This window comes from Martes martes, assembly GCF_963455335.1.
Source record: "Martes martes genome assembly, chromosome: 11".
In the NCBI taxonomy this organism is placed as follows: domain Eukaryota; kingdom Metazoa; phylum Chordata; class Mammalia; order Carnivora; family Mustelidae; genus Martes; species Martes martes.
Genome location: NC_137899.1, coordinates 25,514,791 through 25,531,236, shown reverse-complemented (window position 1 = coordinate 25,531,236; position 16,446 = coordinate 25,514,791). Strand labels below are relative to the sequence as shown.

At 34.3% G+C, this 16,446-nt stretch overlaps 1 protein-coding gene across 3 annotated transcripts in view; it reads left to right on the top strand.

Moving 5' to 3' along the window:
- Nucleotides 1-16,446, top strand: part of MAGI2 (membrane associated guanylate kinase, WW and PDZ domain containing 2) — a gene marked incomplete at its 3' end in the record, with an annotated part of 1,345,444 nt that overhangs the window by 877,912 nt on the left and 451,086 nt on the right. For all 3 annotated transcript variants that reach the window (XM_080818052.1, XM_080818051.1, XM_080818053.1), the window contains exon 6: nt 2,082-2,161. In XM_080818052.1, coding sequence (XP_080674178.1) covers nt 2,082-2,161 — 80 coding nt within the window. The remainder of the gene's footprint in view (nt 1-2,081; nt 2,162-16,446) is intronic.

Genomic DNA, 16,446 nt, shown 5'->3' with positions numbered 1-16,446 from the left:
TGCGTGCACGCGCAGACACACACACACTTTGTACTGAAGGCATGTCTATAAAAAACATTTTTAAAAGTGAATTTGTTTTTTTCAAAATGGGAGCAGCAAACACTGAACCAGTCCACTAACATACTTGGGGTGGTCCTCATCTCCTTCCGTGAGCATCTTTAGTTCAGAGGGAAAGACTAGATGATACTGGTATGACTACAAATGAGGACCCAAATGAGATGAAAGTGTCTGCAATACTTTACTTGCTTCTGAAACTTGATAATAAAGCACCATCAGGCTTTGCAAAGGTCAAACTGGGAGAAAATAAAAGCTAGCATACTCTCCTGATGATTTGTAATTTAACCAAATTCACAGCCTTTATCTGATCAAATTATGAGAGCCCTGCTTAGAGGCATCAATCATGGTGAAGCTCCTATGTGATGAACACGATGGAGAGTATTTTCTCTTTAGCACACATGAAAGTCGGAAATGAAAGGGAATCTTCTTCAGGAGCAGAGATTTCATGACCCGAGGATCTTCATGTCTCCATTTCAGATCAGAGGTGGCTCTGCACGTAGACAGGATCATCGTCCAGAAAATACTAGGTGCTTTAACACCTTGGGCTTGCTTCCCCACTGCCCGGCTTGTCTCCATCTTTCCTCCTTCCTGCCTTAAAATTTTCTTCCTTAGATAAGCACCTGGTCTCTATAAATTTGCTCCTAAATAGGCTGCCTGGGAGAATTTTCTGACCTTTGCTTTAAGTGGAGATTTGTCCCTCAGGTTATCTAGCTGATGCTTATGTAAGTTTTTATACAATAAAACATAGTTAATTTCAAAGAAGAAAGAGAAGTTACATGTGAAACTGTTATCATTTGACTTTCATCATAAACATTGGACTTTCTTCCAGTTGTGTTGAAATATCTCTGTTATTTGGCTTTACTTTATATTTCTAAACTATTCTCTGCTGTTCCCTTTCGTGTTCCATTGATGGCCTTTTGACTCTTCCCTGTATGAGCCTCACACTTTCCCACATCCGTGACTTTGTTCATGCTTTTTCTGGAAGCCCTCACAAATGTCACATCCTTGATGATTTGTCCACTGGTAGATGAGATCACTTGAGACAGCTGTACACAGCAAAGAGTTTAGTTCCAAAGAGCAGTTTTGAGCTTTTGAGTGGTTCTCGAATTATAATGTGCATAAAAATCACCGGGAGTGCCTGCCAATGATGGAGATTTTGTGGCTCAACCTCAAAGATTCTGATTTCGTAGTTCTATGAAGACCCAGAATGTGCACTGTTAATCACCAGGTGACTCCAATGCAAGTGATTCTAGGGCCTCTTTAAGAAACACTGTTCTAAAAACATCTCTCCTCTGTTTTTAAAATTTCTGACAAAAGGCTTCCCAAAAAACATTCTTTTTTTTTTTTTCTTCAAAGCAAAATGTCATCAAAATTATTATTAATTCCCAGAAATTCCATTCTAGAAACATTCGAATACAGGCAATTTTACCCTCTGCCTTCCTGGCCAGATTGAAAGTATTTAGATGGAACACAGCTAAATATGGGTTAATGACATTGCTATTAATCACTTTTTGAGAAAATGTAGGCATCCCGAGAACATGCTGTAATTTTCATCACTTTTATACTGCCGCTGCCAGCTCTGGAGTTAAAGAGTAACAAAACAGCTCTTTATGAAAAGGGCAGGTTTAAGATGAAAATAATTATTTTGTAAAAGTGAGGAAACAGTATCAGAGCCTGCGAACTGTGCTCTTCCAACTGGAGAATCCTGTGTTTGTAATAAATTCCTTTTGCTCTGGATGAGTTCTGCATTTTCAATGAGGTTAACTTGGCAACATTCTAGTTGATTTTAATAAAAATAGCTGCTTTGAGGACAGGGAGCTGAGGTTGCCAAATTTACAGCTGCCTTGCACAATTACTCTTACACTACCTTCAGGGTTACTTAGAACCAGTAAGCAAATTAAGTGTATCGATTGCAATTTTGTTGGACTAACACCCCCCTCCTTTTTTTTTTTTTTTTTTTTTAAAGGAATAAACTTGATTCCTTTCAGTATGTGTCTGTTCAGAGTGATCTCTTTTCTTTTCAGCCATAACACAAAGACAACATCATGGCTGGATCCACGACTTGCGAAAAAGGCTAAACCTCCAGAAGAATGCAAAGAGAATGGTAGGTCACTGAGTTCCTACGATGTTTCTGCATTGCACTTTGAGCATGTTTGTGTTTCTTAAAGGAGGGTCTCACCTCAAGAAGCAGCCATGTGGTTGAGACAGTTGGAAAGATGTAATATTTAATGCTCAGCTGGGAGAGAGAATTAACACGGCTTTTCAGCAGTGCCATGTGGTTTTCCTTTCTCTCTCTGAGGAGCCGGTGCCGGATATCACATCTCTGTCATCTCTGTCGGTTCTCTGCGACTCCTGGCCTGACTTTCCCCTACCTTCTAAGGACTTTTTGTCTGCAATATGTCTCTCTGAGGATTCTGATCTTTTCACTGGAATCGAACATGTTGTATGGAGAAACACTATTGTGGAACTATAAATAATATTGATTTTTGTGTTTAGAGGCATGGCCTTCTGCTAGTTATTAAGGAATCGGTGGTATAAAGGTCTATACATAGGGCTACCTTCCTTTAATCAGATATTTGAATTAAATAACCAGTTGCATGAATATCCTGGGTTATCTATACTATTTTCTAGTTCCCAGTGTAATAATATTAACTTGCTTAGAAGTCAGCTGTTTTCATGTACGGGAAGAATGTTTTTAAACAGTTTTGAGGATTAGTTGAGTATAAGCCTTGCTTTGAATTTAGTAAATTACATACATGAAGTCTGTTAGAGATGATACTTGTAATGTTTAAAGATACTGAGTTTCATGCTAAAAGAACACTTAAAATTTAGCTAAAACGATAAATTTTGACATACTCTCCTTGTGATTATTTGACCACAGTCCAGCCTTTATCTCCTCAAGCTACTAGAGTCCCGTTCACAGGCACCTATCTATGAGAAGCTCTTAAAGGTAGAGAAAGTGATGAGGAGAGTTCAACTTTTAAAGAAGTTTCTGAAAAGTCAACTTTGTAAAAAGTCTCTAATTCTGAAAGTCCTTTGATTTTAACAATAGTTCTGGCTTTCTCAGATAATATTTTGCTAATGTTCATTTCCGTAAGATAACTGTTCACAAGCTAGTTATATACTGAGTTAAATTTTAAAAAATTACAGTGTACCATTTATATGTACATATTGGAATGCATAAATATCCAGTTTTTAATCACTATCTACATTAAATTTTATATTCATAGCTGTATCTCTATGCCTACAGTATAATAGCATGACTCTATGTGGTTGAATCCCATAAAATTATTATGTGACCTGGACTTTTGAACACCATTAGGTTATATATTTCATTGACACCAATAAGACAAGTGCTGCAGATTGTAATCGGTTATAAATTAAAATGACCTGATCTGCTATGTATGGAAGTTACAATTTACTTTTGCCACAGATGTAAAACCTTAGTATATCCTAATTAAAATGAATTTAACGATTTGCAGTGCTATGACATATTGAACTTCTCAGCTGTCTTATTCTTTTCATTAGAAAAAGCTATTAAAATCAAATTTTAAAATTCTGGGAGTGTTGTAGGCATAAGACATAGCATAACTTTAATATTCCAGTATTACCAGTTTTTCCCACATCTGCTCTTGTCTGTCTGCTCAGGATGGTAGGTACCTAAAATATGATGCCAGTGTCTGGGAAGCGCACATCACTGACAAAAAATGAGTCCTAGAATACAGTCTTATAGTTCAGAATGATTTCTATCCGGTCAATTACTATTTGTCTTCCTTTTCTACAAAATAAATAACTCCTGGATTTTATTCCATATATTATTGGAATGTTTTACAATGGGAAATAACATCTACTTAGTTAGAATACTATTATTCCAGACACATATTTTGAGTTTTCTTGCCAAGAAAATTGCTTTCAGGTAATACTGTTACTTCTGTTGTATTTTTCTTTAAAACATAGGTTAAAATTTCATGTTTAATCGTCTGTTAATGGATTGTTGTTGGGCTCACGAATTAAGTCAGGCTTCTTTATACATTTTGCTCAGGCCAAACAAAGTAGAGTAATTTTCTGAATGCTGGAATGTATGTGAACTGTGTGTAAAAAATTATATAGGCTCCAGATGATAAGATCTTTCTTAGGCAAAGATTTATCCTCTTTGTGCCCAAGAGATAGAGTGGAGGCTAATTCCTTAATCCAATCTGAAGTTGAGCCAATAAGAGGTTGGGCTGAGTTTTGATAAGACCCAATTTATCTCTGGTTTGTTTCTGTGCTTAGGCTGTTTGCCCAGGGTTTTCAACCAAGAGCCCATTTGCAGGTCGGCAAGCATCTTCTATAATGGGTCAGGACACCTATATTTTAGGCTTTGTGGGTCATCCAGTCTCTTTGTAACTCCTCACTATGAAAAAGCAGGCAAAATCAATACATTACTAAAGGGCATGGATAGATTTTGATAAACTGTTTATGAACAGAGAATTTGAGTTTCATATATGCTCGGAATTTTAATATTAAAATACTACTCTTCATTTTTTTTTGCAACCATTTAAAATTATATAAATACCAATTTATATGAAGACCACTTCATTTCTGGACCATACAGAAAATAGAGACAGGCTGGATTTGGTCCACAGGACAATCCAGGCCCAGTGTGTTCATGTGGGGCCTTCCTCTTGGCAGGTCTTGAATGCCAATATTTTAAAAATATTTTTTCTTCTTAGTATTGCAAGACTGCCAAAAATCTGTGATGCATTTCAGGGGTTTTGGCTTAGCTTTTTGCCTCTAGACCTTGCAGCTTCTGAATCTGACAAATGTCATCATGGGATAATGGGTTGTGTGTTTAAGATCTCTGAAGTCTATATTTTGTCACTGCAGTCCCTCAAGACTCCTCAACTTTGTGCTGGCTTCCCTAACTTCCAGGAGTGGCCTTCTACCTAGGCCAACTCTGGGTTCTTCCCACAGCCCACAGTCCATAAAATCAGCTGCAAATTCTTCCCTTACCTCTCCAGGGTTTTCTCCTCTTTAGAATCCTAGACCTGTGATTTCAGCAGTGCTCTGATCCTTTTAAGCCGTTCATTTTTCATTTTGTACAGATTTTCTTTGTGTTCTCATAGCTTATAAGCTTCTTGTTCCATCCTACCTGGAAGCAAAAGTTTTATGCAGTACTTTTAAAAAGCATTTTAGAGCTTATTGGGTTGCATACCATGAATTCTTGATTATTACCATAATTAATATTTTAATCTCTCAAAATGGAATTCCATGATGTTGTATATGTGCGCATATAATTACGAGTTTACATAGGTCCCTGTAGATGTGGATGCAGACATGGATACATGTTGCAAATGTGGGCATTTGTGGTTCTGGTAACATAGGTGTGAAAAGTTAATTCCTTGATAAACTATAAAAAGAAGAAGCTGACTGAAAGAGAGATGGAAGGGAGGTATCTACTGATCTAAATTATTCTTGGGTTAGAGGAAAAACTAGCAAATGTTTTCTTATTGTTATCAAGGGGGACGTGGGAAATAGACAGCTCCATACAAATACATATTGAACAGCTATCTATTGACATCAAAGCAACCATTTTGATTTCTTACCTGCTACTAACATAAAAGCATACTTCCTTCTCTCACCATACAGTTGAAAATACTGAAGTCACTACATTCTGTGCATTTGTCATCGCTCTGCATTTTTAGAGTTTCAGCACCAGTCGACATCACAGAAAAAAGTCTCCACCTACTACTGGATTCTAATATTAGTATTTGAGGGAGTGCCATTTAGCAAGCCAAGATAGTCTTTTACAAAACACCGCAGAAATCGCAGTTAACCGTTGAACAGTTTGGAGGCAAGATCCGTGAACTGCGTAAAAGACATCATCATATTTGTCCTTGGCCTTCAGAATCAATACCACAGGCTTTCTCCTGACACATTTGTGATCACATACATCCCAGTGGTGACACATCCCCCAAGAATCACTGAACCAGGATTAACATCAAAAGTGATTCTCAGGTCGTGATCTTATGAGTCAAGAGATCGAGCCCCACGAAGGACTCTGCACTCACGGGGAGGAGTCTGAGATGGTCTCCATCTGCCCACTCACTCACACTCTCTCTCTCTCTCATAGATAAATAAATCTTTTTTTAAAAATGACTCAAGCCTTGTAGGACCATTCTTTTCTTAAAGTTGAAAGGTACTTCAACTATCACAGTTCGGAGTAGAGATTGTGTGAAATTTGGAGGCGTGAAAAGCTCGAATCCAAACACAAACCTGTGGGCTCTTGGGCAAGGTGCTTAATTTCTGAGAGCCTAGGCTTTCTTACCTGTAAAATGGAAAGCATATCTGTTTTCATGCAGATTTAGTTTCATATAGAAGAGGGACGGTGCTTGTGATGCCCCAGGCTCTGAATAATTGCTCCTTTCTTTTCCTTCCTGTGTGTGCTGAGCCAACACATTAGCCTCATAGAAGACAAAGGGAGGAATTCAGAATGATTGGCCTACCTTAAAGGACTGGAATTATTCTAGAGTGTCCTGGAGAGATGGAAATGAACAAACCCACGTAGGCTAAAATTATCCGCCTCCCTAATTCCAGCCTAATATTGATAGATTGGAGGTTGTTCCCCTCTATTCTGTTACAATGCCTCTGAATTCTTACAAAGTTGAAATCACAGCTGTGCGAACGAGGTGGATTCATTTCTAGATTCTATGTCTTTGAGTTATAAGGGAATTTTCTCATGTTACTGTAAAAAAAAATTACATAATCTTAACGTGTTTACCTACATGAGAACTGCATTTCCCTTGACATTTAAAGCGTTGAGCTATTACTTTATCTTTTAAAGAAAATGGTGTCCAAAGTACACATAAATGAAGACAGCATAAGCTGTATTTTGTAATATTTATTAAGTGGGTTTTTTTTTCAAGAGAAAGAGGTTTATCTTTCTAAAATAATAGAAAATACTAATTAGTTTTAGGTCATTTCTCTTTTTTGTCATTTCTTTTTTTTTTTTAATTCTTTTTCAAGGTTTTATTTACGTTCCAATTAGTTAACATACAGTGTAATATTAGTGTCAGCTGTACAATATAGTGATTCTTCACTTACATACTGTGCTCATCACAAGTGCCCTCCTTAATCCCCTCCCCTCCTTCCCCCCCTCCTCCACGCACCGCCCCTCCAGCAACCCTCAGTTTGTTCTCTATAGATATGAGTCTCTTTTCTGGTTTGCCTTTCTCTCCCCCCTCCACCATGTTCATGCGTTTTGTTTCTTAAATTCCACATATGAGTGAAATCATACAGTATTTGTCGTTCTCTAACTGCCTTATTTCACTTAGCATTATACTTTCTAGCTCCATCCATGTTGTCACAAATGGCAAGATTTCATTCTTTTTTGTGGCTGATATATTCTATTGAATGTGTATATATATATGTAAAATATATATATTATATAATAAAAATATATATTGTATATATGGAATATATAATATGTAGAGAATATATCAGCCACAAAACATATAATAGAATATATATAATATATATTTTATATAATAGAAATATATATATGATAGAATATACCATATATCTAGAATACATATCTATAGAATAGGATATTATGTGTATTTGTGTGTGTGTGTATATATACATATACATACACACACATTCACCAGTCAGTGGACATTTGGGCTCTTTCTATAATTTGGCTATTGTTAAGAATGCTACTATAAACATTGAGATGCATGTATCACTTTGAATCAGTATTTTTGTATTGTTTGGATAAATAGCTAGTAGTGTAATTGCCAGATCATAGAGTAGCTCTACTTTTAACTTTTTGAGGGAAATCCATGCTGTTTTCCAGTGTTACACCAGTTTGCATTCCCACTAACAGTGTAGGAGGGTTCCCCTTTCTCCGCATCCTCACCAACATCTGTTGTTTCCTGTGTTGTTAATTTTAGCCATTCTTACAGGTGTGAGGTGATATCTTATTACAGTTTTGATTTGTATTTCCCTGATGATGAGTGATGTGTATCATTTTTTCTTGTTTCTGTTAGCCATCTGTATGTAGTTTTATGTCATTTCTTAAGTGAATTTCTTAACTGCCATGCAGATCAGGAAATGCATTCTTTTATTTTCAGAGTTCACCTTCTATTCCTAGAGTGCGTAATTTATTTCTTTTTAGAATAGGGGCTTTGGCCTGTTGTCTCATTAAATTTGTATCGATAATTAGTGATTCTAATTTGTCAAGAAAAAATATGACCAAATCAGTTTCACCTTTGAATATTTGTTTTCCTAATCTAATAAACCTGCTGAGATTATGTTTGTAAAGCACCTTGAAATTTTTCCATTAGGAAGAATTCAGTGAAACACACTTGAAGGGCACCTGGTGGCGTAGTTGGTCAAGCGTCTGCCTTTGGCTCTGATCATGACCTTGGGGTCCTGGGATCAAGTCCCTCATCTGGCTCCCTGCTTAGTGAGGAGTCTGCTTCTCCCTCTCCCTCAGCCCCTTACCTCCCACTCATGCATTCACATGCTCTCTCTCTCTCTCAAATAAATGAATAAAATCTTAAAAAAAAAAAAAAACAGACTCTTAATTTAGATACTATTCAAGTACTAAGTCTTTAAAATTGGAAAGTCATGGATATATTGAATTCCTATCTTTAAACATTAACAAACTAACTAATTTGGATGTTATTTTGTTTCCGTACTGATATTTAGGGTGTTTTATAAAAAATTGTTTAAAATATCTTAATATAAACTGTTCTTATTTTGTTAACTGGTAATTATTCATATTAGTCATGATATTTTATAGCAGCACTTTGAGGTATGCTTTATCCAATGATATAGTAACCATTCCAATATTTTCAGCTTAGGAGTACTATGAAATACCAACGCTTTAGGAATATAAATCTTTTGTGGAGGAAATAATAAAATCAAACCCAATTAAATTATATACCATATATATTCCACTGCTTTACCCCAATACCAAATTGTGCTGTTTATGGCTGGCATCTGTCCTAATTGGTCTCAGTCTACTCTGTTTGGTTAGTGTTTAGACCATGAAAATAGTTAAATATTTTGAATATCATTTTTGTACTAATAATTTATTTATTTCTCTCTTCTACCTACAGTCTTCACCATGGCTATAAAATAGTACCTCTGTAAGGATTTAAAAATTATGTCCTTTTATTCTTGATTTCTCAAGCTTCTTTTATGCTTAGGAATGAGTTATGTCTTGTGTTCATTGCTTATGGCATGCAAGTTTGAAAATAATATGGATGTCATCAAATCTGCTTATTCTGTATAGTAGCAAAATAATTTCAAAATATTTCAAATGTGACTTTCAGGATTTTTTATCTTGAAATATTTATAAATTCATGGGAAATTACAAAAGCAAGTACAGGGAGGGCCCAAACACCCCTAACAAAGACCCCAATATTAACATCTTACATAAATATGATACTATATAAAAATCAGAAAATTGACATTAGTACAATCCACAGAATTTATTTTACCAGTTATTTAAGTACTGGTATGTGTGCATATGTGTGTGCATATATCATATATGTCACATGTGTAGTTACATGTGACCATGGCCACAATCAAGAGTCATAACTCTGCCATCCCACAAGACTCTCTCATGCTACTGCTTTATGTGCATATCCATCCCCTCTCACTGTACAGTCCCTAACCCTTAACAACCACTAGTCTGTTCTCCATGTCAATGTCTTTATTTCAAAAATGTTCTATAAATGGAATTATACAGTGTATAAACTTTGGAGATTGACTTTTTTCACTCAAGTTAATTACACTGAAACACATTCAAGTGTGTGTATCAAGAATTTGCTACTTTTTATGTACCACTGTTTAAGCATTTACTCATTTAGGACATCTAGGTTGATTTCAGCTTTTAGTTAATATGAAAAAAGCTGCCACAAACATTTGTATACAGGTTTTTGCATGAACATAGATCTCTTATCTGGGATAAAAGGGCAGGAATGTAATTACTAGGTTTTTGGGAAAGTACATTTTTAATTTTAGAATAAATAGCTGAACTATTTCCCAGAGTGGCTATATTCTTTTATTTCCCGCCAGCAATGAGCCAGTTTCTCTATATCCTTGCCAACATTTGGTGTTAGGACTTTATTTTTTATGTTGGTTATTTTGATAGGTGTATGATGATATCGAATTGTGGTTTTAATTTGTATTTCCCCAATGGCTAATGATATTGAACATCTTTTCATGTAATTATTTGTCATCTGTGTATACTGCTTGGTAGTATGTCTGATAATGTCTTTTGCCCAATTTTTAACTAGATTTTTTTTAAGAATTCAGTTTTGAGGGTTATTTATATATTCCACATATAATAAGTTCCTTTATCAGGTACATTGTTTATAAACATTGTCCCCCTACAGTTTTTACTTTTATCCTCTTAACAGGATCTTCTGCAGAGAAAATGTTTTTAATTTTGATGAAATCAAATTTAGCAATTTACCAAATTTATCAGTTTTTCCTTTTGTGAAACATGCTTTGAGTATCAAGTCTAAGAGCTCTTCCCTCAGCCCTAGATGCCAAAGATTTTCTCATTTTTTCCCTAAATTGTATACTTCAACATTTGACCTGTAGGTCTGTGATCTGTTTTGAAATAATTTTTGTATAAAGTGTTAAGATCTAGGTTGAGGCTTTTAAATTACTATTATAATAAACAATGGATATCCACTCACTCTAGCACCTTTTGGTGAAAAGGCTGTCCTTCCTCCACTAAATTATGTGTGTGACTTTGCCATGTCATTTGGGTTCCATTGATCTATGTGTCTATCTGTGCACCAGAACCATCCTGTCTAGATTACTATAGCTATATCCTAAGCCTTGATATTGAGTAGACTGGTATTGCCTACCTTATTTTTAAAAATATATAGATAGAAGCTTTAGTTAATCAGGAAGATGTAGCAATCCTAAATTCATATGCATCTGATAACATACCTTCAAGTTATATATAAAGGAAAAAATTACAAATCTGAAAAGAGAATTTGAAAAATTCATGGAATGTATTACTTCGTGTACCTCTCACTACTCAATATATTAAACAGAAAAAAGAAGAAAAATTTGAGTAACAAATAGTAATCTTGATTCAAAAGCCACAAATAGACACCACACTTAGATGGAAAACACAATTCTCAAACTCACAGAGTACTTTACAAACATTGAGTACATGGTAATCTGTAGAGCAAACCTCAACAAATTTCAAAGTTGACATTCCTATATTACAGAAAACTTAAATTATATATCAATAAAAAGATAACTAAAATACTGTCCGTGCTTAGAAATATAAAAACACATTTTAACAGGTGTATTTTTCCAAATTTATTGAGATATAATTGATATATTAAATTATGTAAGTTTAAGATATATAGCATTATCATTTGATACCCATATATATGATGAAATGACCGACACAGTAAGCTTAGTTAATACATCCAACAACTCACATAATTACCTTGTGTGGGGGCTATGGGGTTAAGAACATTTGAAATTTAGTCTCTTAGCAACCTTCAACTGTAATTTATAGTACTACTAACTATAATCATCATGCCATACATTTTATCTCCAGAGCTAATTTAGCTTATAACTGGAAGTCTGTACCTTCTGACCAACATCTCCCCATTTCTTCCATTGCGTGATCTTCCATTCTACTCTTGTTTCTGTGAGGTTGTGGGGGAGGAACTTCTAGATTTCATATATGAGATCATCCAGTATTTCTGTCTAACTTGTGTACAAGTTAGACCCTCAAGGTCCGTTCATGTTGTCACAAATGGCAGGATTTCCTTCTTATAGCTGAAAAATATGTATATGCATATTACATTGTTTTTATCCATTCATCCACTGATGGACACATAGATTGTTTCCATTTGTTGGGTATTTTGAATAAAGCTGCAAGGAAGATGGGAGGGCAGATACCTCTTCCAGTAGTGATTCAGTTTACTTCAGATATATAGTCAGAAGTAGAATTGCTAGATCATATGGTAGTTCTATTTTTAATTTTTTGAGGAGCCTCCATATGTTTTCCATAGTGGCTGTACCAATTTATATCCCTAGCAACAGTGCCCAAAGGTTCTCTTTTTTCTACATCTTTGCCAACACTTGATATCTTACATATTTTTGGTAGTAGTCATTCTAACAGGTATGAGATGTTATATCCTTGTGGTTCCGATACAATTCCTTATGATTATGTCATCTTTGGAAAAAATGTGTATTCAAATCCTTTGCCCATTTTTTAACTGATTTTTTTTTCTTTTTTACTCTTGAGTTATATGAGTTTCTTATATATTTTGGGATTTTAACTCCTTTCAGATAAATGGTGTGAAATATTTTATCCATTTTATAGATTGCCTTTTAAAATTTTTGTTTATTGTTCCTTTTGCTATTTAGAAGCTTTTCAGCTTGGTATGGTCCCATTTGTTTATATTTTATTTTATTGCTTGTGTTTTGGTGTCAAATCCAAAAAATCATTGCTAAGATCAATGTCAAGAAGTTTTTTTCCTATGTTTTCTTCTAGTGATTTTTGGTCTCAGATCCTACATGTAAGTCTTTAATCCATTTGAAGTTCATTTTTGTGATCAAAGGGTCCTATTTAATTTTTCTGCCTATGGCTATTCAGGTGTCTCACCATCACTTGTTGAAGAAGGTATACATCCCCCATTAAGTATTCTTAGCTCTCTTATTAAATGTTAGTTGACTATAAGTGCATGGGTTTATTTCTGGACTCTTGATTCTATCCCATTTGTCTGTGTTTCTCTTTTTATACCAGCACCACACCATCTTGATTACTTTAGCTTTGTAATATAGTTTGAAATCAGTAAATATGATGCCTTGCCTTTTTTCTTTTTCTCTCTGGATTGCTTTTGCTAGTCAGGGTCTTTATGCTTTCATATGACTTTTAGGATTGTATTTTTATTATGTGAAAAATGCTACTGGAAATTTGATAGCAATTACGTTGAGTCCATAGATATATCTCTTTGAGTAGCATGGACATTTTTGCAATACTAGCTGTTCCAGTACATATACACACAATATGTTTCCATTTTTATGTGTCTTCTTAAGTTTTTTTTCTTTGAGTTTTATATTTTCAATGTACAGAACTTTAATCTCCTTGAATTTATTCTTTAGAATTTCTTTATTTTTTATAATGTGGTAAGTGGGATCGTTTCTTTATCTCTTTTTCAGATAATTCATTGTTATTTCTGTATCCTGCAACTTTATAGAATTGTTGATTACTTCTGACAATTTTTTGGTATAGTCTTTTTAGGGTTTTTTATATATGAAATTATACCATCTGAAAACATAAAATTTTACTTCTTTTCTGATTCGAATGCCTTTCATTTATTTTCTTCCCCTAATCTCTTTGGCTAGAACCCCTATTACTATGTTAAATAAAGTGGTAAGAATGGGCACCTTTGTCTTACTCTTGATCTTAGAGGAAAGATTTTCAGCCTTTCATCATTGAATAACTCTGGGTTTGTCATTATTGCTTTTATTATGTTGAGGTACATTTATTTCTTCTGTGCCTTAATTGTTGAGACTTTTTATCATGAAAGAATGTTGAATTTTTTCCATTTTTTTGTGCATCTGTTGAGATGACCATATGATTTTTCTCTTTAATTTCATTAATATGGTATGTCATACTTACTGATTTACATATGTTGAACCATCTTTGCATCCCAGTGGCAGATCTCACTTGGTCAGAGTGTATGATTCTTAAATGTGCTATTGAGTTCAATTTGCTAATATTTGTTTGAGAAATTTTCCATCTATATTTATCAGGGATGTTATTAATTTCCTTGTAATTTTCTTTGTCTGCTTTGGTATCAGCATAATGCTGGCTTCATAAAATGACTTTGGGAGTACCCTCCTCTTCATTTTTTTGAAAGAGTTATAGAAGGATTGGCATTAATTTTTCTTCAGATGTTTGGTAGAATTCACCAGTGAGACTATCTGGTCCTGGGCTTTTCTTTGTTAAAAAGTCTTTTTTATGATAATATTTTAATGAAAATTGCAGTATTTTTTAATGACTATTTGTTGAATTATTTCTGGGGCATCTATAGTGGAAGGGCAGGAAAAAGTGAGCCCATACTATCTTCTCTGGGACCAGATGTCTAAATACTACGTTTGATACTAAATGATAACAATGATTTAAGTTTTATTTTATTATACTTTCTTTCTTTTCCATCTACCAACACTTTGTAAGGTAGATAGAGATTTTTAACTCCCACTTTTTCAGTTAATGTTGCATTAACTGAAATAAGGCATTCCAAAATTTTAAGGGCCTTGTCTAATAAATGTCAATTTAAAAATGAGGGTGAATCCAGGTCACGCAAGTTTGAGATCTCAATGTAACGTCCATCATGCGACATCACAGTGTTCTAGCTAGAGACACTAAGCCCTTAAATTTTTGTTAAAAATACTGGTTTAAAATATTTTTACTTTACAATTTTGTATTTTAAAAAATGAAAGAGAACTTTTTCATATATTCGTAATATTTTCTCTGGGATATCAAATTTATAAATAGACCAATCCATATAATTTTATGATTGAATAATTTAATCGTCATTTGGTTTATGTTCTTAAATTAGCAGAGTGAATTTAACTTTCTGAAAGATTTCTTAAATAAGTATTGATGTGTATTTTGTGTTTCTCAACTTAAAAAATGAATAAGCTTTTGTTGGTTTTTATGCCTTCACAATTTCTAAAAATGTTCACTGCAGTCCACATAATGTTGGAACAATTTCTTTAAGAACTAAAATGGGGATATCTGTCAATCATATTGTGAGACACAGTGTTATGTGTCCCTCAGTGGTTAGATCTGTTCAGCAATGCAGAAAGCAAACAGAAAGTTGAAGCTGTGATCTGCATATTACAGACAAATTCTTTAAGAAGTAGAAGTAGATCCAGATAATCAACCCAAAGCCAAGCAATGAACATTAACTATGGCATGTAGTTGGGGGGAGGAGGGAGAAGGTTTAATTTTAGTTGCTGAGGTGACATGATTTGATTTCCCTCTTGGTACATGTAATTTAAAGATTTCCTAAATTGTATGCAATTGTTTTCCAAAACAGATGACTATTTGAAAAGCATTTTTTTTTTTTTTACTAATTCAAATGAAATATGAGCACTTACGATATAATCTAAGCACTACGATATGATTGTGGCCAAACCTACCAAGTGTCTCAAAATGCCTGGTATAATACATGTTCAGTGAGACCACTCACACAGCTATAGTTAAGGGCCTATCCATATTACTATTAAAAACTTATGCCTTTAAGAAATTATATTTCTAAGAGGTTAAGATTTTCTGTGCTCTTTGTAGAAGCAACTTGGATTTTAAAAGTTGCCTTAGACATAAAGGGGCAAACACTATTCGATGCTTTGATACCAAAACTGTGTAAGGAACCCAAATAGATTTAGAACCATTATTTCCAAGGCACCACTTCAAATCAGCAATAAAAATCAGTAGGAAATTTTATTGACTGTATTTGTTCTTGAACTTCTTACCAGTAAGTAATAAATCATAGAGATTGTATTATCATCACTTTTGACTCATAAAATTATACTCAACAATTTCATTTTGGTTTCCCAATATTTGCTTTCATTTTTAAAAAAAGTCTTATCTCTCTTCTCCACATTATCTTTTCAGTTTTCTAACATATCTTTTATCTTTGCCTCCTACTTGTTTGCTTAACCTAAATCTTTTCTTTGAGTTTGTTTTACTCACTCCTTCAGTGCTGTGAGTCTACTGAAAAAAGTGGCCTTTTCCCTTTGATTTTGGTACTCAATTATTGTATATCATTAGTCATTTTATGCCTTTTAACGTGGATTATCTACCTGCAAACAAAGCAGGTCGATCCATTTGTCCATATGACAAATATTTGTTGTATATCTGCTCTGCTTATATAGTCGAACTATGCCCTGTGGAAAAAGTGTAAATAAATGCAACCCGTTCTTCAAAAAGCAATATAATTGACAAGATAATATAGTCAGCTCTCCAAAATAATGAGGAAAGTTTAATAATGGTGTGAGGAATCATCCATCACACAAGAGGAAAATGAAGGACATCTGACCATGAAGAGGAGTGTTCAAAGAAGGCTTGCTTTGAAAGATGTGGAATTTGAGCAGAATTTCATTTTATTTTATTTATTTTTTTACAAGATTTTATTTTTAAGTAATTTCTGCACTCAGCATTGGGCTCAAACTGATCTCAACCCCGAGATCAAGAGTCACCTGCTGTACTGACTGAGCCAGCCAGGTGCGCCAAGAATTTTAAAGATGACTTGGATTTATAGTCACCCTTAAATGTTCAGCTTCTGCTGAATTATTTCATTGGATGACCTTCTCTTTCTAGTCTACTCCTTCTCCCTAGGT